At 43.8% G+C, this 24,093-nt stretch overlaps 3 protein-coding genes and 1 long non-coding RNA gene across 5 annotated transcripts; 3 read left to right on the top strand and 1 right to left on the bottom strand.

Moving 5' to 3' along the window:
• Positions 1-35: 35 nt before the first annotated feature.
• Positions 36-4,366, top strand: LOC120665767 (nicotinamide adenine dinucleotide transporter 1, chloroplastic-like). The gene is made up of 9 exons (XM_039945437.1): positions 36-494; positions 573-668; positions 1,856-1,962; positions 2,167-2,215; positions 2,294-2,403; positions 3,185-3,279; positions 3,376-3,464; positions 3,575-3,669; positions 3,793-4,366. The coding sequence occupies exons 1-9, from the start codon at positions 356-358 to the stop codon at positions 4,039-4,041; spliced, it is 1,029 nt and encodes a 342-aa protein (XP_039801371.1). The 5' UTR covers positions 36-355; the 3' UTR covers positions 4,042-4,366.
• A 1,326-nt stretch (positions 4,367-5,692) lies between these two features.
• Positions 5,693-10,045, top strand: LOC120665766. Its single transcript, XM_039945436.1, has 3 exons — positions 5,693-6,234; positions 6,320-6,661; positions 9,674-10,045. Exons 1-3 carry the CDS (start codon positions 6,156-6,158, stop codon positions 9,817-9,819), a joined length of 567 nt encoding a protein of 188 aa, XP_039801370.1. The 5' UTR covers positions 5,693-6,155; the 3' UTR covers positions 9,820-10,045.
• A 5,075-nt stretch (positions 10,046-15,120) lies between these two features.
• On the top strand, positions 15,121-19,966 carry LOC120665765 (CAAX prenyl protease 2-like). Its single transcript, XM_039945435.1, has 8 exons — positions 15,121-15,537; positions 15,651-15,713; positions 15,825-16,016; positions 16,252-16,363; positions 16,501-16,569; positions 18,778-18,840; positions 19,366-19,446; positions 19,555-19,966. Exons 1-8 carry the CDS (start codon positions 15,307-15,309, stop codon positions 19,686-19,688), a joined length of 945 nt encoding a protein of 314 aa, XP_039801369.1. The 5' UTR covers positions 15,121-15,306; the 3' UTR covers positions 19,689-19,966.
• A 2,150-nt stretch (positions 19,967-22,116) lies between these two features.
• On the bottom strand, positions 22,117-24,089 carry LOC120665764. Of its 2 annotated transcripts, XR_005671324.1 has the most exons (3): positions 22,946-24,089; positions 22,807-22,859; positions 22,117-22,710 (listed from the first exon to the last, which is right to left on the bottom strand). It is a non-coding gene; the product is annotated as an uncharacterized LOC120665764 (long non-coding RNA). The 2 variants fall into 2 exon arrangements; XR_005671323.1 differs by having other exon boundaries at positions 22,807-24,089.
• Positions 24,090-24,093: the final 4 nt, after the last annotated feature.

Here is a 24,093-nt window from a genome sequence, read left to right as displayed (position 1 = left end):
CGAGTACTCCGTAGCTATTAGCTGCTGCGACGACGGGAACGAAGCGGCGACGGAGAAGCGAGGCGAGCGAGCTTACAAATACAACGCCGCCCATCCCCCCCAATGCCCGCCCCGCCCGCCATAGATCCCAAACCCTAACCCTAGGCGGCCGTCCAGGGGCCCTTAACCGCCGGAAGCCGGTGGCCGGCGGGCGACGCGATCGGGCGCCGACGGCCGACCGACGCGGGAGCAGCGCCGAGGCGCCGTCAGGAAGAAGAGGAAAAGGCGGGGAGCCCGAACCCCCTACCCGTGCGGCCGAGGCGCGGATCGGGGAAGGGAGTGGAGGGGTAAGGAAGGTTGAGGTGAGCGAAGCGAGATGCCGGGCGACGCTGCGACCTCACCGGCGCCGCCGCCTTCGTCAGCGTCCTCGTCCTCGCACTCGCAGCACCACCACCATCACGGCCCCGCATCCGCCCGCGGGCTCCTGTGTCACGCCGTCGCCGGCGCCTCCGCTGGTAACCTTGACGCTGGGACTCTTCTTCATTTCGGGTGGGGGTTCGGGACATTTGATGTGATTTGTGGCTTGGGCGCAGGTGTGGTGGCGGCGACGTTCGTGTGCCCGCTCGATGTCATCAAGACGAGGTTCCAGGTGCACGGCTGTCCCAAGCTAGCCACAGGCACAATTGGAGGTGTGTATTTCCTCAGAGAAATCCGTGCTTCAATTCGTTGCTCTACAGTTAGAACGCACAAGGACCTTTTTAGAACAGCGAGTTGATACTGGACATGTTGAGCAATGCTAAGGATGGAGGAGAATTGGCACAGGGTGTGTACGCAGGGGAGAATGGATTGTCTGCATGGGAGAGTTGGGGGACATCATAGTACTCCTCTGAATTTTGTGCTCTGATTGGTCTGGGATATCCATTAGTTTTGTCGTCTTGTTGACCGCTTGAGATTCAAGAGGAAGTCTGTTTAGTAATGGAAGACTGCTTAGTTTCCGCTTGTGGTGTCTGATGACCTTAACTGACCGAGATTGGCAGAATTGTTCCGTAACAGATCTACATTTGGATTTTGTAAAGGTTCAAATAGCTTGTTTGGACGGATATGTTATCCTTAGGTTCTGTTGGTTGGTTTTGTACCTGTATAACGGTCATTTGTTAGCATCCTGCATGAGTCAAAGCGTAAGGGTTTCCATGTGTATGGGACAAGGGAGGCATCACATTTGTGCTGCCAAAACCATGCATATTGAGAGTAGGAAAGGCATGCAAGCACTCACAGCATTGTGAGTTTACGAAAAACCATGCATATTGAGAGTGGAAAGGCATGCAAGCACTCACGCACAGCGGTTGTACTTTTTCGCCCATGCACGTGAAAGACTCAGAGAACAGGCAAACATTTGAAAAATGTGTGCAAAACTAGAAGTTTGTCTCTGTGTGTGAGCATTATGTGTCTATTATTTGCTTTACATGATGCTATGTCTTGTTTGCCTTATATGGAATTAGATCTTTGATTGTGTATATGGGTCAAACAGAGCATAATATATTGGAGTTTCGCTGATATTATATTAAATAAATCTGAGGCCTAACAGGCATTCCGTGAATGCAAAAATGTTTAGACTTGAGAATGCAACCATAAGTGCTGTGATCAGAAATGTTCTCATGCTGGCAGATGATCCTGGGTTAATGATTGATGTGGTCTTGATTGTTACTACCGAATTTGTATCTCTGGGACTGGAATTTTGATGCTTAGCACATTATTTACACTACATCTTTATTCTGGACTAGAATTTTTCTTTTTGTTGTACAGGAAAATGCTTCTAGATTACACTTGATATTAGCTCCGAATGCTAAGGTTATATTGTCCTGTCAATCATTACTAGGTAGTGTAATTATTGGGACCTTACAACAGATTGCGCAACGGGAAGGTTTTCGGGGAATGTATCGTGGCCTCTCCCCGACTATTCTGGCGCTATTGCCAAACTGGGCGGTGAGTATTTACCTCTATACTGGCTAGTTTACGCACATTATACACATGTAAAGTTTCTGAACAACAGAGTACAAATAAGAATCAGATCTTTTATTGGATTTTGTTCGGCATGCATTTTTCATGGTAGCAACTAGTACCTGTGGACAGGAAGTAAATCACATGCCTATGTGCTTCTATTGATTTACAGTTTTCTCTTGGGTGCAGGTCTATTTTACTGTATATGAGCAACTCAAAAGCCTACTTTCTTCCAATGGTTAGTTCTTTACCCTACATATGGTTTCTTAGTTTTTACCAGCATTGTTTCTAAGTGGTACCTTTATTGGTTTGGTAGATGGAAGTCACCAACTCTCTTTAGGGGCGAATGTTGTTGCTGCATCATGTGCAGGAGCTGCAACAAGTATTGCAACAAATCCACTTTGGGTTGTGAAGACAAGATTTCAGGTAACTTATTCTCTTGTAGAAAATTGTTTTGGCATGAAAATTTGGATAATTGGTTATTTATTAGGTATTCCAAAATCTCTTGTGGTTCTATTCACCTTATGATGTTCTGATGGGTTCAACAATCCCCTAATAAATCCAGTTTGAAATTTAACAACCAGTAGCTAAGATGCTCCTAAGATGTGGCTTGTGGCCTGCTGGTTCATGCTGTTTTGTTTACCTTTAATGAGAAGATGTCAGTTCATAAAAAAGAGGATGTATCAGGTGCACAAGAACACATTGGTTCTGGTGCACATATGCATATAGTCAATCCAACCCACTGGTTCCAATCTAAATAGCCCAAATGAGAGGTGGAAATCCCCTCATCCTCTTGTCCATTTTTTAATTGGTCTGAAGCAATTTGGGGCTAAATCAGCTCAAGAGGGATGAGATGTTTTCCATTTCCCACTTCTCATATGGGCCTCTTGTGCAGCTGATACTTCATGAAAAAATACGTATAGCTGGGTGAACCTCCATATTTTGTTAAAAGACTGAAAGGAGACAAAAAAAAGTCTCTTAGATATTTAAGATATAAAGATTAATGTGTAAACATATACTATCCACTGGTATAATTTTAAATGTAGCATGGCATATTGTGGATGCACCATGAGGGGTTCATTTTAGAGTAAAGAAATTTTTCTGCCTTTCCTGTACCTAGTCTATTGTGAGGCATCCATACTTGCATGTCATATGTAGGAGTAGATGATATTTGTTGGCGCATCAATATGTTTGTTCCTTTTTATAGACCCAAGGAATAAGAGCCGGGCCAATCCTGTATAAAGGTACTCTTGCTGCCTTGAGAAGAATAGCACATGAGGAGGGCATACGTGGACTATACAGGTCGGTCACATGGAAGTTTGGTTTTCTGAAGAAACTATACTTTATAATTGTTGATTCTGTGTTCTGATATGCTTGCTAATATTTTCTTTCCCAAAGTGGTCTGGTCCCTGCCTTGGTTGGTGTCAGTCATGTTGCTATTCAGTTCCCGGCATATGAGAAGATTAAAGCTTATCTGGCGGAGCGAGGTATTATTCTTAATCCATTTTCTTTCCGTAAGCTTAAACACTTCGGTTGTGTTTGTGTCGACCAGATCAAGTGGCTTAGTTTGACCAGTGATTGTTGAATGCTTTAACAGATAATACAACTGTTGAAGCATTGAGTTTTGGTGATGTTGCTGTTGCTTCATCTCTGGCTAAAGTAGCTGCATCAACTATGACATATCCTCACGAGGTATTAAGTCAGTCTACAAAATTGATCCCCGATAAATTAATATACAGGTCCAAGCCAGATAAATGTTCTGTGTGTATGCTTATCATTATATCTAGGAGTTCATCACTCTGATAATCATTACAGGTTGTTCGTTCAAGGCTGCAAGACCAGGGAGCACACTCGGATGCTAGATACAAAGGTGTAATAGACTGCATCAGAAAGGTTTATTACAAAGAGGGTGTGGCTGGCTTCTACCGTGGATGTGCCACAAATCTGTTCCGGACAACCCCTGCTGCAGTGATAACTTTCACCAGCTTTGAGATGATCCACAGGTTCCTCCTTGATCTACTCCCTCCTGCACCTGGACCGCACATCCAGCCACTGAAGCATTGACCATACAATAACTGTACCCTGTCCATGCTGCCAATGGAAATTAGGAAGCCAGCCCAGTAAGTAACCATCCAGCAATGCTGTTCACCAAGCCCTCTTGCTCGTGTAAAAGAGAGAATTCTTTTTCCCGGATATGCAATAGGTAGCTGCCATTCAAAAGTTGAAACTTATAGTGTAGGCGGGGATTAGCATCTTTGTATGTAATAGATTCGTTAGCATGCATTTGGGAGGTATATGTGGTGATATGGGTATGTTGTCTTGATGATGATGAAAAAGAAAAGAATTTTTCCTTCTGATCAATGAATAATTACTTATTCTCTTTCACTTATGGCTGAGTCTTGGTCCTCTCATCTGGTTGCTCATGTTGATTTGTCAGAGTTTGTGTTAGATTTGGTGGTTACCCCTTGAAGTGGCACCCCTCAATCAGTTGTAGAACTGCTAGCAGTATTGCCTGGTGCATAACTGGTAGCAAGCGCCGCGAACAGTAAGGAGGCATGTCTTCTCATAATCCCAAGCAACATAATCAGTACTGCCTTTTTATGGCCGATTATTTTTTTAGTATCTCCTCTTATCACATGGGTAAAAAACCCTCTGCACTGCTGTTTGGTCCCCATGTATTTCACATATGAATATGATCAATCAAGTGATTTACTCTACTTATCGGCGCATACCAAAGTCCCTTGGCAACCATCCCTCCAAATTCTCGTGCTCCTCCCGCCACCACGCCACACTCGCCAACAATTACAGTATCCATTAAATTTTCTTGAGGGAAATACTTGTGTCGAGTACGGGTACACCCTCGCCGACCGTAGAACAAAGCCATCTGTGTTCCCGGGCATCATCATTCAGCTACGCCCTGCCCGAAAGAGGTAGACAACACAGGCAACTAAATTAAACAGCCACAACTCAGTAAGATTCTGCGTGCCTACAGCCTGGTTAAAGGAAATCTAAATAATCAAATTCAAACGCATTCGTATTCCCTTAATTTTGCTTTAGCCTTAGCCTGCATACAATTCAGTGAAGGCCTCTTTTTTTTTGAGTAAAATCAGTGAAGGCCTCTTTCCATCGAAATGCAACGTTTTATGAAAGACCGGCCTGGACCGGTTTACTAGTCAATCTAAAGTTCTAAACCGGGGAGTTTTTTTCCGAAGAGGAAAAGAAATGTGAAACCGTTGGGTACATATCACATCGAAAGTGACAGGAAGGAAACGCGCTGCTAACGAATTTCCTTCCGAGACCAAACCTGCCCCGTTCTTCACGGCCTTCTTTACTCCACTCACCGCGTGGACTAAGGTCCTGCGGCAGATCACAACCTGAAAATCCCGTAAACGCAAAAAAACATCACATCGAATGTTTGGATATATGCATAGAGTACTAAATGAAGTTTATTTATAAAACTTTTTGCATAGATGGACTGTAAATCGCGAGACGAATCTAATAAGCCTACTAAATCCATGATTTGCAACAGTGATGCTACAGTGTCATCTGCTAATTATTGATTCATCATGGATTAATTAGCATCATTAGATTCGTCTCGCGATTTACAACCCATTTGTACAAAAAGTTTTATAAATAGACTTCATTTAGTACTTCAAATTAGTAAGATTCCTTTGAAAAAAAATTACAACGGAACTAAACACGGCCTAAACACGCCCTAATTTTGAACGCTTGTTTGTCTGCCATTGTTGACGTCAACTGGGTGTTCAGTGTAAGACGACGCCCTTGATCAACTGAATTAATTAGGCGCCAGCACATTTGGGCAGAGAGGAAAAGGTACTCTAAACGAATCGAACGCTTTCAGCAGGTAGTAATATCATTACAACGATGACATTTGTACATCTAAAAAGCAAAACCAAGAACAGAGCAAGTAAACGACAGACGACAACCAGTTTGACTGACGCCGCGTCGCCGCGTCGGTGGTCTCAACTCGGAAGAAGAATAGTTCGGTAAATTGTTAGGCAATTTTGAACAGGGCCACTCTCCCCCGTTTCTATAGTAGTTTATAATAATGCTACTTCTCGAAGACGAAGCTTTAACTCCTTAACCCAAGAACACGTAAGAGACCTTAAGCTTATTAAGCCTAGCTCCAAGGACAGCATCAGCAGCATACAGCATCCATGGCTTCCGTCGTCCTCCTCCACGCAAAGCTTGCAGCTTTCGTCTTCTCCCTGACCCTCCTCCTCTCCTCCGCGCTCGGTAACCACCATGGCCGTATTGGTAACCACCATGGCATGCAAGGTTTCTGATGGCTGGCTGTTGATCGAATCGAACTCCCTGGCAGGGGCGAGGGCGGCCGTGGTGTGCGAGCAGCTGACGGCGGAGCTGTGCGCGTTCGCCGTGTCGTCGGCGTCGCGGCGGTGCGTGCTGGAGAACACGCACCGCGCGGGGCGGCCGACGGTGTACCAGTGCCGGACGTCGGAGGTGGTGGTCGAGGACGCGCGGCTGGCGGGCCTGGTGGAGACGGACCGCTGCGTGCGCGCGTGCGGCGTCGACCGCGCCACCGTCGGCATCTCCTCCGACTCCCTCCTCGACCCGCGCGTCGCCAGCGCCATCTGCTCGCCGGCGTGCCTCCAGGGGTGCCCCAACATCGTCGACCTCTACTCCAACCTCGCCGCCGGAGAGGGTACGTAAGCGCGCGCTCGATCCTCACAATTGGGATGCTATATCTTCTATGCGGTGGGCTTTTTGGAATTTGGTAAATGGATAATGCATATATATATATATATATATATATATATATATATATATATATATATATATATATATATATATATATATAATTTTTCATGTTGGTTGGGTGCTCAAAGTAAAACGGCCTTATTTTTTATTTCAAAAATTATCTAGGCCACCTGTTTGCTCTACTGGTAATACTAGTTCTTTTTTAACAAAAATTAGTAACATTAGATTGACTAGGCTTATATTCATTTTTAAATTTATATTGGTTGAAGTCACACGGATCCCAAACTACTAGAACCATGTAGCTTACATTCATTTGGTTATTATCCTAGTGGCAGATTATGCCTAGCCAAATTAAACCGAGCCCTTGACTCAACATGTGCGCTCACCTTTATTTCCTCTGCAATTAAATTCGAGTAGGAGGATACAGTACACCCAATCCACTCATCACTCACAAAGTGTGCTCATCAACTGTAGCACGACACGACACTTATCTCTCGGAACTGAAGAAACACCATCACGCAACAGAGTTTGTTCGAGGTAGCAGGCATTATCGATGACCAATCCATCCTCACCATGAGCCCTAGCTAGCCAACTTTGGGGACCTTTGCCACGATGCCGGCCGGGTTGACGAAGACGCGGACGCGCTTGATGTCGTAATCAGTGGTCACGACGGAGTCGACGGGCAGGACGATAACGTTCAAGCCCGGCCGGTCCGCCAGGATCTTGCGCTTCGCCAGCTCGCCCGGCAGCCCCTCCACCTCCGGCCACGACGTCTTGGTGCGGTCGCCCATTCTTCCCGACCCGAACCTGCAGATCGACCAAGATGGCAGCAGTTTCAGAGAGAGGAGCTGAGCACGGTTTGGTATGTGCCTGCTGGAGCTTGGTGCTTAATTTATAGGCCAGGTAGCTAGACGTAGATCGATGGGATCATGGCAGCTGGGACGGGGACTTGCAGGCATCTTTCACTTCGCATCGGAGGCTGCTTCAACCATGCGGGCGTTAGTTTACGTCGTCGTCATTTGGTTTGAAGCTGACATTTGGTGCAAAGAGGGAAACCCCCTTCGATCTCTTGCTTTCTCCGGGTTTCTGTATGCTAGCTCCTTGCGGGTTGTCGGACGCGGCCGTCTGCTTCTGCTTGGGCCATGTCTTTGTGGCCGGCCGGCTCTGCGAATCGAGAGCACAGCTCCACAATTAGCTTGTAGAAAAGAACGATTCTTTGGCCCTGTGTTTAGTTTTTTTTTACATGTAAACGCAAAAAAGCCGTAAACACATTAAAGTGAAAAAGAATCTTACTAATTTGAAGTACTAAATAAAGTCTATTTACAAAACTTTTTGCATGGTTGGGCTGTAAATCGCGAGACGAATCTAATGAACCTACTCAATCCATGATTTGCAACAGTGATGCTACAGTAACCATCCGCTAATTATTGATTAATGGATTAATTAGTATCATTAGATTCGTCTCGCGATTTACAACCCATCTATGCAAAAAAGTTTTACAAATAGACTTCATTTAGTACTTCAAATGTCCTGTTTATATTTTTACACATTTTTACAAAATGAACTAAACACACCCTTTGTAAGATTGGTAGGCATGGACATTGGGGAACACGGTCTCGTACGTGTCTGACCTAGACAGACCTGGTGTGCTTGTTTGTCTTTTAATGAAGTTACTGCTTGCTTGCTTGGAAGCCTGCTTCATGTTTTGCTCACGAGAGTGGGGATCGTCGTTCTCATTCTCTGTTCCGGTCACAGCGCAGGGTAGCCATCACACCGTATAAACATGCTTTTAAATGCTAAAACATACTAGACCAATGAATATTGAAATGTTAACTGTAGTATCTGTTATTGAAAAACATTATGCGAAAGCATCCGTTTTTCAGAAGAATATGCCAATTGTTGTTTGTTGAGTATTCCCTCTGCTCCGCCCCTGTAACTTTATCCTAAAAAAAAAGGCACTCAGCACTCTATATTTGGGCCTTGTTTAGATGCGAAAAGTTTTGGGTGTAAAGTAATGTAGCACTTTCGTTTGTATTTGATAATTATTGTCCCGTCATATGTTAACTAGGCTCAAAAGATTCGTCTCGCAAATTATAGTCAAACTGTGTAATTAGTTATTTTATTTAGTTACATTTAATACTTCATGCATGCGTTCAAAGATTCGATGTGATGGGAAATCTTGTAAAGTTTTGGAATTTTGAGTGCATCTAAAAAGGCGTTGACCACTTTTTTTGAAAATATAAACAAATGCATCATCAAAACATGACTTATGATCCATTTATCAATGGAACTAATTGGATGTCCTAATTGTTGGTGATTTTCTATATACATGATCAAAGTTAGAGAAATTTGATTTATGCCAAAGTTAATAATGTGAACTATAATTTGGAACAAAGGGAGTACTGTAGTGTATATATTAGGTTAAGAAAATCGGCATGATTTTATAGATCTGGAATAAATGCTAATCCAGTGGAGAGTTTCATTTCACAGTTTTCAAAAGTGCCACATTATTAACTAAGGAGTTTTGGCCTGATGAAAGGAACGACTTCTCTAATGCACAGTTTCATTTCCGATTTTATATGCATGACATAGCATTTAAGTTTTGCATATGAAATAATTTGTTCACGATGGGATTTCGTTTCAGTTTCCAATGCATATGATGAAACAATTTGATCACAGTGGGGGTTTTATTTCATCTAGATAAAAATTAATCCTTCTCTCTAATGAAACTCTAATGAAACCACTCTGGAAACAGCCTAACCGAAACTAGAAGTTAGCTTATGTGACATCTTATCTTGTGAGATTGCAACTCCAATGAAACCACACCCCTAGGAATGGCCTAACCGAAACTAGAAGTTATTTATAGTTATAATGTTACTTGATTCGTAATACTGCATATATTGTTAGGGTACATGCTGAACTAATTGAATCATAGTTGTTATATTTGAAATGGCAGGTGTAGCTTTCTCAGAATTGTGTGAGGTACACCGTGCGAACCCGCGCCGTGCCATGGCACAGCTCCAGAGCTCCGGTGATGCACATGGCGTGCGGTTGGATGCTGCTGCTCCTCCACCAGCTGCGCCTCCTTCAGAGTCAGCTTAATCTCTAGATACATGCATGATATTAATTCATAGATAAATTTATTACACCATAGCTCTCGCTGTTTGGAGACCTGATGTATCATTTTTACGTGAACATGTATAATTGTAATAGCTTAAAGACTACTTTCTCGCCTCTCAGATCTTGCTGCTTCCGCTTGCTTATTGATTTTGTTGACGTGTTGGCTGGTTGAAAAGCAATTGATTTTGTATGAGGCCTTTGGATAGCCTTTCCATTTTCTTTCCCTTCATGTTCATTGCTTTTCATGAAATTTGCACTTTTTGCATGAAAATCATGTGATTTAATCAACCGTGCGCACAATATGCATGGATAGTTAGGTCTGTATTACTTGTCACTGAAACATGCAGAAAACAATCTTCTAATCTGTTGAACATGGTGATTGACGGAAGCAAGCTAAGGCCTCGTTTGTTTCGGAATCCAATTATGTATTTCTAGCTTATGACGTACTAGCATAGCGCCCCTGCATTGTACGGGATTTTATTTGATCTGCATGAGACCACAAATTTTATGCTCTGTCATTCTGTGTACAAGCTATGCCGTGACCGCGCGAGGTATTAATTGTCCGGTTCCTAGTAGGATTCAGATCGATTTAACTGGATTCCAAGTGACGGACTCAGGAAGGTCCACAAAACAAAATGGGCCTGAGTCCAAAACGGACCAAAAAAACAATTCTTGCTTTGGAAATAGATAAATATAAGTTGAAACAATCAGACCTAAGACTACAACCAGGTTGTTATGATTGGCATGGTAGATTGTATAATCAGATCTAAGCTGGAGATGGAAAATAAATAGGGCCTAAGATTCTTATACATGCACGCGCACCCTAACTATGAGCACCTCTGAGAGTTTGAGTGGACTGTGCTGGCCTTGATATTAATGAAGTCACTAGCTAGGGACGCCTATATCTATTAATGGATGCATCACCTGCCACTAAAATAATGACACCATTAGGCCAGTCCCAGTACAAGTTTCATAGAGGTTTCATGCACATCAAGGGCTTGTTTGATATGGCTCCAGAGCTCAACTCCACCAACTCCAACCAATTTTGCAGCCAAACACCCCAACTCCAGAACTCCATGGAGCAGCCCAAACTCTGGAGCTGTAGTGCAAATGGGCTTAGAGTTTTGGAGCACCTCTTCCGCACAGCTCCAGACCTTCTCGTTTTGAACCTGGATGTGGAGTTGAAAGGTAATTACCCGCTTTTGCCACTCGTTACACAATACCGGTTCGTTTTTTCTTTCCCCATCCCCCACTCCCCTCCCCTCGAGCGCCTGTGCAGGAGCTAGGAGCCCCTCCGCTCCTCCCGACCAGCGGCGACAGGGCGCGCCGCCGCCAGCGGAGACAAGGGGTGCCGCCGCGAGTAGGCCTCCTCCTCCTCGCCTTCCCCTCCAGCGCCCTCTCCAGCTCGCGTTCCCCTTCTTCCAGAGGCGCGCCTCCCTCTGCTCGGGCCTCCCTCCACTCCTCCACAGGCGAGGTCGCCCCGACGGCGTCGCTAGAGGAGACGGGCCGCGCCGCCGCCGATAGGCCTCCTCCTCCTCGCCTTCCCCTCCAGCGCCCTCTCCAACCCTTGTTCCCCTTCTTCTCCACATCATTTCCCATGGCCCCCTAACCCTAGATCCACCTGCAGTGGATTCAATCCGGGAAAGCTGCCACCCTCACCGCCTCCTTTCGCCGTGGAGCAGGACCCGCCCTCCAGGACGCCGCCGGAGCTGCCTCTGACCTGCGTGGACTAGCGGCCACCCTCCAGGAAGCAGACAAGGTACGTTCTTTCCCTCTCTGCCTTTTTCTTATTCTATGCATCAAAATAGCTTGTAGTAAAATTGTAGTAAATTGTATATGTTAGTTGGTATAGATGCCGAAAATTGATTGGAACAATGAGAACACCTGGATTTTGTGTAAATTGTTTGCCGAACAAGTTGAGAGGGGAAATCGACCAAGCACATACCTGAATCCACTTGGTTATGCTGAGGTTGAGAAAGGGTTCAAAGACAGGACATGTCTTGACATTAGCAAGAGTCAGCTAAAGAAAAAGTGGGACAAGTTAAAAGAAGATTACAAGGCATGGAAAAAGCTTCTGATGAAGGAAACAGGAACAGATTGGGACCCTGAAAAGAGGACATTTGCTATGGATGATGAATGGTGGAAGAAAGCTAGAACTGTAAGTGTATCTTGGTAATGTTTTTACTTGTTTTTGTTCTTCTTTGTTCTAATTTGTGCTTTTCTTTGCCAGCTATCCTAACCGCCTGGGTTACCTAGCTCCGTACAAGGGTGAGAGGTATCACTTACCTGAGTGGCATCGAGGTATGGAACCAAATACTCCAAAAGAGAAGTTCAACCGGATACATTCATCTGTTCGTAATGTTATTGAGCGCTCATTTGGAGTATTGAAGATAAAATGGCAAATCCTATATAAGATTCCTCGCTTTTCAATGCTAACACAAAAAAAGATTGTTGTTGCTACCATGGTTCTTCATAATTTCATAAGTGAACATGCAAGTGATGATGATGATTTTTCTAATTTTGATCGAGATCCAAACTTTGTGCCTATTATCCCTGAAAGATATAACAAATGGGCTGTGTCTCAGCATGCCTCCGATGCAGATACTGATGAACCAAGCTTCGTGACTATGGACACATTCCGTGACAATATGGCTACATCTGTTGCAATTGCATGGAATTAGTGTAATAAATTTTATTATTATGAACATGTTATTAGGAATATTTGGGTGCGGCATATTTGGTTGGAGACATTTTATTTTGGATCTATTATATATTTGTATTCTATTTAATGTAATATTTGGTTGGAGATATTTTTTTGTATGTACGGCAAAATTTGTTGTGGTCATTTCTATCATTATTGATACATTCAAACAAACCTAGGGCAAAAAAGACAATGCACCATCAGAACCCCTTTTCTGGAGCTGAGGGCACCCTCCATGCCAAACACATCTTTCAGCCAGCTCCAACTCCACCCCGAGCTAGCTCCAACTGGAGTTTTGGAGCAGAGCTGCTCCAGGCAGAGTTAGAGCCATGCCAAACAGGCCCTAAATGAGGTGCTACATAGGAAAAAATGATGACATGGCAAGAAATTTATAAAGAGAGAGAAAAAATTAGTTTCATCTAGATGAAACTTGGGTTACATTGTTTCCAAGACTATGAACATCTCATCTGATTTCACCGAATCACGTTCATAGTAATTGAATGCAATGGCTCGCCTATGAAATCGTGAAATGAAACTATGCATTGGGAGGCTCCATTTCATCCATAGTTTCAAAAACCTTTTGATGATATATCACTCTTGGTGATCGTGTATTGAAATGTACTGGGATTAGTCTTATTTTTAGTTTAGTTCTTGCTTTCAATATTTTCAACGAAAGTGGACGGAGAAGTAATAATAATTAACATTAATTTTTACCATTCCTTTTGTTTGTGTGCTCCTTTGTCTTAGTTTGCTGGTCATTGATTGTGCTAGGAATATTGTTAAGACTTGGTTGTATGTGTTGAAGAGGTCGGAGATAATTTTTTTGTCTAAAAAATAATTTATGATATTGAAAAATATGAACACATGCACCGAGTCAGATGAGCAGGTTCAACTATTAGGAACCTAACCAAGGGGTGGGGAAAGAGAAGGGTCCGCTACAACCACCGTTTAACAATGGTGGCACTCCGGTATACATTCAATTTATTCTTAAGTTCTGATTCACAATATATAAAAGCTAATTCAACATCTTGTATAAGAAAATTCAACATTGCACATGTGAATATGGATAAGTATATTAAAAATGTTGAACTAGCTTAGTTAAAATGTTGATTTAATAAAACTACAAATATGTCAATGTTAGATCTTATTATATAGGATTAACTCTCAGCAATACAGTGGCTAAAGCCGATTTAGAAAAGAATTCACCGTGTGAGAGGAAAAAATCACTACTACATAACAGGCCTTTGATCCAGCCCATTTGTCCCGGCTGCCTTTGGGCCCGGGACCAAATGTGGCTTTGTTCCGGGTCCAACGGCTAGCCGATCTTTTGTCCCGGTTGGTGGCTCCACTCGGGATTAAGTGTCCGAGTGGAGCCACCAACCAGGACCCTTTTGTCCTGGTTGGTGGCTCCAACCCGGACCAAAGGAGTTTTTTGTCCCGGTTGGTGGCTCCAACTGGAAATAAAGAGTTGTTTACGGGTTAGTTTAAAAGGAAGACATCCCATCTAAAGCCACATGTGTTGTGTAGGTGAGGTGGCAAGAAAGCATTTTGCGAGTCAAAAGGTCACGGGTTCGAATTCTGTTGGATGCAAAGTAATTTTTTTTGCAGTGTGTACCCTTTGGTCCCGGTTGTGGGAACCGGGACAAAAGGATGTTTGTGTAGTAGTGATATTTGAAGCTCTAAAACCAAAAGTTGTCCCCCTCTACACCCCCACAATCCCACATCACACCCAGTCAACACAAGCGTGACACATGCCCCGCTGCCCCCTCTTATGGTGGGTATGGACTTTTTCTTGTTGCTCTCAACCAGCCCATGAGGAGCCAACACGTGTTCGTGGGATACGTAAATAGTTTTTCTTTTCAAAATTTTGATCTGATTGGTTTGCTACCAATTTTCAACCAGGAATGATCAGCCGCCGCTGATGGCTTATTTGCCATGGTAGTTACGGTATTTTGTCTGGGGAAAAGGAATCAGCGCCAGCCGTTGGGCTGGCTTTTTTCCCAGCCAAACAGGGTCTTTTACCATACAAAAGTCAAGGTATGATAATAAGATTTAGCTATCAATTGGTTTGTGTGTTTGTATCTAAGAATTGGTCATTTTGACTAAAATCATAGTAGATTACTAGAAACTTTTTAAACCTTATAAGAGAAAAAATTATTGATCGGCACCAAAGGAAACGAATATCTATTTTTTTTGGCAACAATTTGGTATGCCCTAATTTGGGCAAGCTAAGATATTGGCTTGCTTTGATATCGGCAACAATTGGTAGCAAACCAATCACACTTTTAGAATTGGCGTTTGTAGCACCAGAATTAGAGGTGTAAATTGGTAATCCTTATATGCACCTCCAGCTTTTTTTAGTTCAAAATTTTGTATTAGCTTAGTGTAAAATTTTAAACTAAAGAGGGTTGGAGGTGCATTGAGAATCACCCCTAGCTAGAATTCACTGGACAAAATTTCAAGGCCGTCACTTTAAATGGATTGGCCCATTATCACACTGTTACGGCCCATGCAAACATAGAGCCTGAGTGCCTGGCTGATACGGGCACATTTTTTTTATAGAAAAAATCAAATTCCATTCTGTCCCATGTACCTTTCGCAGTTTCGCGAGTCCAGCCGCCGTCGCTCACCTCAGTCAGCAGTCACCTCCTCTTCCCACTCCGGCGCCGGCCGCCCTTCTCCTGGCTCCACCATCCATCCCCCCACCCTCCTTGTGAATCTAGGATCCAATGAGCAGCCACGAGTGACGCCCGCTCCACCGGAGTAAGATGGCTTCGCCGGCGGGCCTCCGCCCCGCCACGCCGCCGGCGATACCCGGCGCCGCTGCGGTGGCGGCGTGCACCGCCATGGCCGTGTCCTACGTCGCTGTCCTCTACGCCCCGACGGTCATCCTCCGCTTCCCGCCCCCGACCTCGCTTCGTTCCTTCCTCCACCGCCGCTTCGCCTGCGCCGCCGTCGCCTCGACCGCCTCCGCGCTCGCCACCGCGGCGCTCCTACGCGTAAGCGCCCCTCCTCTGCTCCCGTCCAAACCCCTCTGAAAGCCCTGGCTTTGGATCCCCGGACCGAATCTCAAATCCCCATCTTTTCGTCTTCCTCCCCTTTTGCCTCCCAGGTCTGGAGCCTAAGCGACTTCGCTGATATGCTCGCGGTGTTCGGCATTAGGAAGGATCACTTGGTAAGCGAGCTTTCTTTAGCAAATAAGTTGCAGTTTGGTAGCTCTAGCTCGCTCACCAATGTTGAGCTTCTAATGCTTGTTTCTTGAACTGAAACACTGTTTTTTCTGTAGCTTCAGGCAGTGGTGATTCCACTTCTCCTTACATCCCTAGTGTATGCTGGGTCGTTCATCAACAGACTGTGGCTTCTTGCGAGCTTGCGGGGCGGAAATGGTGATGAGGTGGGGATTGGCTGCACCCAGAGGCTTGTGCTCCGGATCCAAGCTGCCATTGATGATGTAATGGTTTGGCGGAATTATGTAGTGGTCTGTTCCTCTTTCCCTTCTCACTATTGTTCTGTACTTCTTATAAGATCCTGTAAACCAGTGACTGAAGATTTCCGAGTGCATGGCCAAAGATTGGTGCGGCAAACTAGCAATGAATGGAGAATTGTTGACTTGAGTGTAGGACTATAATTACCAGCTAACAGTTACTACTGATAAACACTTTGATTCCCTCCTTTATAGCAGCGATGTTGTTCAGTGATGGTATTTTGATCAGGCACCATTTACCGAGGAGCTGGTTTTTAGGGCGTGCATGATACCACTTCTTCTGTGTGGTGGATTCAAAATGTCGACAATTATTTTTCTGAGTCCAGTCTTCTTCAGTCTAGGTAAATTTCTATATATTTCTGTAATATCATACTAATTTTGTGTTCTGAAGGGACCAACCTTACATGTGTCATATTTAACCTGCTGTTGATGTTGTTGGATTCCTTTACATTAAGTAACTGAACTTTTGTGTTGACAGCACACTTAAACCATTTGTTTGAACTGCAACAGCAGGGATGCAATTTTATGAGATCGCTACTGATTGTAGGTATTTTTCTTTACACATTTTTTCCTTTACTACCTTCCTGCATTGATATGAGAATAAAACTTTTGAGCTACATTAGCTTTGTGTTGGTTTCAGAATCTCAAAACAGACTTTTGGACCTATATTGAACTAATTTTGTTGCTGCTGAAATCAAAGAGAACTATAGCATATTAGTTTAATTTGTTTCTCTTCTGCGATACAAGTTTACCTTCAAATTAATTGCACTATGGTCTCAAATTTTCACGACCACTATACTGCATGCCTCAAGAGTGAAGAGTCATGTTGTTTGCAATATGCAATGGATTACCATGGCATTAAGCCTATGCAGGGACCGAGCTAGAAAAGATTCATAGAGGGGGCCAGCTAAGGGCATCCTTCCAACAAAAGAGGGTGGATATAAGTTTCCAACAAATTGTAAATGCATATGTAGAGGGTGTAGGTGAGCCCCACGCACGCGCAGAGGGGGGGGGGGCATGGCTCCCCCTAGCCCCCCTATTGGCTACGTCCCTGAGCCTATGATATTAATGTTTCCATCTTCATTCTTCTTGCTATAACCTCATGCTTATTTCATAAATGTTAATTTTTCACAGATTGTGTCTAAAGCAGGAACCTGCACTTTGACCTTTTAGTATGCTAGACACGCAAATTGGCAACTCCCAACACATCTCTATATTTGATTTCCGCACCAAAAGAAGGCCTCCCAGCGTGGCCACGTCACCGGCCGTTCCTGGCCGTCCGATCGGCCGGGCGGACGGCCCAGATCGTGCGTTTCTCAGTCATTTTGCAAAACAGTCCTTGGACTTTAGAGAAATAAACCCGTGGAAATAAACCCGTGGTCCGGCCTCCTCTTAGAAAATTTAGCGAAAAAGCCCTCAAATTTTCTCAAAATCAACCTGCAGTCCAACAGTTCAGGTTTAAGGAAATTTGCAAAGAAAATCTTAATCTTTCATAAAATCAACCCACCGTCCTCGTCCTCTCTTAGTATTTTTTAGAAAAACCCTCGGATTTTAATTAAATCAAACCACATTCCGTTTCATCTGTTACTTCTACACGAGCAGCATTATACGTGCAATTTGAATACCAAAACGCGTCGGAATCAAAAGTTGCTCAACATAGAATTTGATCAAGAATTCAGAAACTACAACTTTATTACTGAGTGAATTTTAAAATTCAAAACACTTGCGCAATTCATTTGCACAAACACTTGCATGCGACCCATTGAACGCACAATTCGGACACCAAAACATCTTCAAATCAAAAAATAATCAATACAAAAGTTGCCTAGAATTTCAAAATCTACAACTTTACTATGTACCAAAGTTTTTTAAATTCAAAATGTTTTCGTAATTGGTTCAACATAACATCTTAATTTGCTAAAAATACAATATTGTACCACCATTCTTCTATGGCTTCTCATACTACCTCCACAATAACGCGTCATATTTTAATATAACCACTACTTTCTTAAAAAAATAACACATCTATTAATTGCAATATGATTTTGCAAACATTAAGTATCCGACTTATTGTGCTCACCCCCCCTAATAAATTATCTTACCCCTTCTTTCCCCACAATTGTTTTCGCAATTCATTCAACATAACATCTTATTTTGTTAAAAAACATAATATTGTACTACCATTTTTCTATGGCTTGTCTACGACCTCCACAATAACGCGGCATATTTTAATATATCCACTGCTTTCTTAAAAAACATCACGTCTATTAATTACCTCATGACTTCGCAACTACATTAAGTATCCAACTAATTGCGGAGCCTCCGCCCTCCCTAATAAATTATTTTACCCCTTCTTTCACCACAATAAATACAGTACTTAAATAATAGTGTCACTACAATAGAATGCCCAAAATATACCAAGTGCAATAGCGGGCTGTAGACCATGACACCTATGCAAAAATAACGAAACAATAGATTTATCATATAACTACGTTGCTTAAAAGATTATAAATTTGCATGTACACAACAACTACTACATGCATGAACTAAAATATGCATCAATGACCATACTACAACGTGGGATATGGGCCCCACGCGGCAAAGCCACGGGCCTTTCTAGTTAGTCTTTAGTCCTTCAAATCTTTTCTCAAACCTTGTCAACAAGTTTTTTACAGTTACTTCTGTTTGGTCAGTTGTAGACACCTATTTTCTGCACTTTCTGAGCTTGATTTAACTTCTTACCTTCCCGTCTCAGGTGTCCAGTTAGGCTACACTGTAATCTTTGGGTGGTATGCAGCATTTTTGTTCATTCGGACAGGTCCGGCTCATTCCTTTTTGTGTTTTCAAAGATGGACGATTGGTCATTCCTATGTTGTTAGCTATGTTATCAACTTGCTATCGTTTCTTTAGTTGCTTTTTCCAATTGCAGATATGAAGTTCCATGTTTTATCATAGACATTTTGTTCTTGGTCCATCCTAGTTCATGCTGGATCAATTATTGAACAATCATATTTGCACTGTACTTGCCATGATTACCAGTTATGTTTTAGATTTTAGTATGATCTTCCAAATTCCAGAAGCTTAAAAACCAACACCTGTATAACACTAAAATACTAATTCATCATTGTTTTCCCAACCATATTTTTGTACATTTAAATAAGCTTGTGGATCGTAACCTGAGAAGTTGTTTGATTATCCCAGTTGTGCTTGTAATCCAATTTTGATTTGGTTTTATGGCGTGATGGATGTTTTAACTACAGACATCTGACTGTAAGTTTAATATGGGCCTGAAAACAAGTTTCAGTGTTAATTAACTTTCATCTTTTCAAAAAACAAACTACAGGGAATCTGTTATCTCCCATTGTTGCTCACGTCTTTTGCAATATGATGGGTTTGCCTGCTTTCTCATCGCCACAAACAAAAGGTGTGTATAGTATATATTATTTGTTTTCTTTTAATAAAATAAAAAAATGTTAAGGTTTGTAATGTTATGCTCAACTTCTTTGAATGCCTGGTTGTTTTTCTGTCACAGGAGTGGCATCGGTAGCATTTTTGGCTGGTTCAATATGTTTTTTTTGTCTCCTTTTCCCTGCAACAAGTCCTGAACTGTACAACACTAGATTAGATCGCTGCAGATGCTGGCATGGATTTTGCAATTGGAAATAGTGCAGAACTCGATGGAGAGCAGTGGATCCTGAACCTAACTTGAAGCTACTAGCCAGTGAAACCCTCGGCTGGCTTCAGCCACTTCGTTTATTTTTCATTTCAGAATTCCATATTGGTGTTCAACGTTTTTGTAGATATATTGTTCCCTTTTTGGTGGCTAAGAGCTTAGACTTGTGAAAAATTGCATCTCATTAGTGTTAAGTATGTATTGACCAGGAAGTTGCCGAGTCGACCTTGTTTCAGAGTGGAAATTCACCTTGTTGAGCTGCTTTCATTTCTTTATCGCTTGCTACTGCAGCACCTTGAGTATGTAGATGCTTCTATTTCATTGTGTGAGTAATTTGACCAATCGGTTGTTTTACCACCAGCGCCATGATCAAAAATAGGAGGACTGGGTTGCGACCTTGCTTGAGATGGGGCCAACGGGCTGGTATTTGGGTCATTCGTAGATTTTATCACCGGTTGGAACTCCAAACGTAGTTATGTTTAGGATAAATTTTAAACCCTTAAGGGTTGTATTCTGAGTTAGTGAGTATTACAGAGGCATCTCTTGATTGGCAGGATTGCACATTCACAGTTCCTCCTCCCTCGTTATGATGACCTGCCTTAATCGATAGTTCATGAATCGGATGAGCTGCCATCAATGATTTTCATGTCCCTTATTTCTCTTTTTTCTCAGTATTTTTAAGTTCCGCGTCTTGGTCAGAACCCATATTTCATTGGCAATTTGGTGACCTCGGCGCTTCACTCCATTTGGTCCATTCTTGTTCCAAGAAAATTTTAAGATAGTAAAAATATGCGCTACTTGTAATTTCTGAGTTGTCCAACATGCAACGATAATAGATTTAGTTAAATTACCATACGTTGTACTACTGCTATTCTCCAAATTATCAATCCATTTAATTTCCCAAACCTTGAATTCCTGAATGTCTCTACATACTCTCTGTCCCATAAAAGGCGAAATTTTAGTTTCTTCAGACATTAGTGGGATGGTCAAATAATCTTGGTACCCTTATCTGTACCATGAGGTTCAAAGCACAAATCCTCGTGTTTCTTTTAGGGCATAAGGTTAGAGAGGATCCTAGACCTATTGTTTTACAATGGCTTAATTTATTTTTGTATCCTGTCCCCCCTCTTTTTTCTGCTTTGTAAGTATTTCTAAACCTTATAAATATCCGTTGCTTTTTTTAATACAAATGCTGTGGGGATCTCCTCCCCCACAGTTTCAGTTAAAAAAAATCAATCTTGGTACCCTTATTAGTTATGCGAGTCCACCTATTTATGCGTGATGCTTTACTTTTTTTGCGAGCATAAAAATCACAACACGCAACATAATAAGTGCATATCCAGTAATGACCCCCCCTAAATTACAGCCCTCATATAACCGTTGGGGGCTGGTCCCTATTTCACCGCCTCCAAATAATGCATCCAAGTCTAGCAAGAGCCCCCATATTTCAGCGCTCATGCATTTTCTTTTCAATTTCCTTAAGAACAAAATTCAAATTAAAAATAAAAATTCTTGTCTTTCTCCTTGTGCGACCTGCTCCTCGTCTTTCCTCTAGTGTCACCGCTGCTCCGACAGCAGCAGTGGCGGATCTGGCCGAGCAAGGGAAGCGGCCGCGGTGCGCCTCGACGAGGCTGGTGGTGGAAGAACGAAGTAGGTAGAGGCGGTGGTGCGCCTCGACGGGGCCAACAGTAGAAGCGAGCGGCGCGCGGCACAAGCTCGGCTCACACGGCGCTGGCGGGCAGAGGCCGGCCGGAGCTCAGTTCATGCGGCCGGGTGCGCGGCGCGGCGAGCGAAGGGCAACCGTGCGTGGCATGGCGAGGCGGAGGGCAGCGAGGCAGCACAACGACCGTGCAACAGAAGGGGAGCAAAGCACATGCTTGGGAGGGAGAAAGAAGAGGCAGTTGAGTGGGGCCTATAGATGGAGGGCTCCTTAGAGACTTTCTAGGTCTAGGGGGTGGAATAGGAGATTTGGAGGTCTCCCTAGTTTGAGGACTTAAGTATAGGGTCTGTTGGAGGGTTTTTTTTAACTCCACCCTTTAAATTTGGGGTAGGAGATTTGATAGAGAGTTTGTTGGAGTCGCTCTACGGCTGTCAAATCTGATTGATCACTTAATTAGGCATATAAGTTAATTTAGTGGGTCGTATTTGTGGTCCAATTTTTATTCTTGCACTTTTTATCAGTTTCTTGCACTTTTTAGCAGATTTTTTATCAGATTCTTGCACTTTTTATCAAATTTTTTATCAGTATTTTTTGGAATTGCAGTTTTATGGAACGGAAGGAATACTCTAGACTCTAATAAAAATAACCTCTGACTTTGCTATTTCCTTCGTTCATCAGACATTCCATCATCAGTGCTTGAGGAATTCAACTTAGGGGGAAAATTGGTTCTCTAGCATTCAAAGAACACGACTTCCGGAAAATATCACCAAAAGACTTCCGTTACGTAAAATGCCATCAAAAGATAAAATGTTAGCTGGATCTTGCATTGTGTCACGTTTGGGCGTTAATAGCAACGATTGACATCTGCCGTAAGGCACCTCCCTCCTCGCCGTGCTCACCGTGGCCAACTGGCCATGCCGCGCGGTTCCTTCATCTCCAGGCCACCTCTGCACCCACTGCGCGCTAGCATGGTTCCTGCTTCTTCTGGCTTCCCACTCGGCTCTCTTCTCATCAAACTGCAGCATGTGTACGTTTTCCGCCTCCCGCTCGGCTTTTCTCGTCGAACTGCCATGTCCATGAGATTATTTCCAATTTTTTGTAGCGCTTGAGGACGTGTAGCAGGCTAGCAGCAGCCTGGTTGGCTTGGCCACGACTTGAACATCTGAATTGTTATTGTTCTTGCCTACTTGGAAGACCCTGCAGGTTCTTCGTTTTTCCTTGACGAGCTGAGGCTGAGGTCCCGCAGGGCATGGCAAGTCCAGGCATCGAGACAATCTGCAACCTCCCCAAGCCGTCCGAGCACATGTGGAAGCTTCTTGCGCGGTGGGTGAGGGATCCAGCTGATTTCTAATTTTCTGGAGATACCAAGGAAATCAATCAGAAGATTCTGGTACCCGAGAATGCAGTACAGTTCGAGAGGAGAATGTGAATTTTTTGCGAGAAGATGCTACCTTACGGTGCTGATGAGTGATGACGATCGTAGCGCGCTCCTCCGATTCATAGCCTCCAGGAATGACAGAGCAACACGGTTAGTGGGGTAAGCAAGAAAGGCGAACAGATCCGAGGCCCTAGAGGAGGCAGCGTACACACCGGGGCGGTGGAGAGTGGAGACTGAGGAGGAAGACCAGCGGGAGTAGGATGGAGCGGACGACAAGCGTCGGCACGGCGGCGGCGAGGGCGGTGAAGCGGCGTTTATTGGGCAGCAGCAGCAGGGGAGAGGAATGCTGCTGCTGCTGGTGCCCCTTCACGATAGCGTAGTGAGCGTCAGCACCTCCTCTTCTCCGCTGCTCTACTCTGCTGCCGCATGTGCTCTGCTCTGCCTCCGCTCCCAGCGCCGCCTGCTGCAGCTCGGTGGGAGGGGCTGTTAGCAGTGGAGGGCGCCCGAGCCATGCGAGGGCGTCGGGGATGTCCATGACGGCACAGTGCGGTGATGGCTAGAAGAAACAGGAACCATGCCAGCGCGCCGCGCGTGCAGAGGTGGCCCGGAGATGAAGGAGCCGCGCGGCACGGCCACGGTGAGCACGGCGAGGAGGGAGACGGCAGATGTCAATCGTTGCCAATTCACGGCGGTAACGTCCAAATGTCACAGAATGCTAGATCCAGCTAATGTTTTATCTTACGATGGTATTTTACGTAACGGAAGTTTTTTGATGGTATTTTCCGCAAGTCGTGTTCTTCGAACGCTAGAGAACCAATTTTTCCTCCACCTAGTTACGATGCTGATCTTCTGCAGGCTGCAGCGGTGCTTTGTTGAGACATGGCGGAAAAGAAAGGGCAAAATGTACTGGTGGCTAGGTGTAACGAACTCAATATTTTTAGCCCACAATTTTTTATTTTCTAGACAGCCGGTTCCCTTCAGCTGCGGCAGTCAACAAGCAAAATCCACTGTAGTTATTGCTTGCTGGGTGCTCCAGAGCTGCACTAAGCACAAACGAACACAGCGTAGAGTCGTAGACTACCCAAAGGTTGGAGAAGTGATCAGCAAATCCTACATCCTCCTCCTTTATTTAGAGAAAGCTGACCAGTTTCTCCTCCTAAAGTTGGTCCCGTGTAGGATGAAGTTTTTTTTTTGTTTGGTCATCAAGTCCTAGAGTATTACATATCGTAAATATTGGTGTTGTCCTTCTATGACAAATGGTACTTCCTCCATTCCCCAAAAAAAGTTAACTTTACAAATTTTAGGACATATTAATAAGGAGGTCTTTATCTAAAAAAATATTAACAAAGAGGTAAATGAT

Source organism: Panicum virgatum, chromosome 3N (assembly GCF_016808335.1).
Source record: "Panicum virgatum strain AP13 chromosome 3N, P.virgatum_v5, whole genome shotgun sequence".
Taxonomy (NCBI): Eukaryota; Viridiplantae; Streptophyta; class Magnoliopsida; order Poales; family Poaceae; genus Panicum; species Panicum virgatum.
Note: the sequence above shows the minus strand (reverse complement) of the source record. Positions and strands in the feature narration are given on the sequence as shown.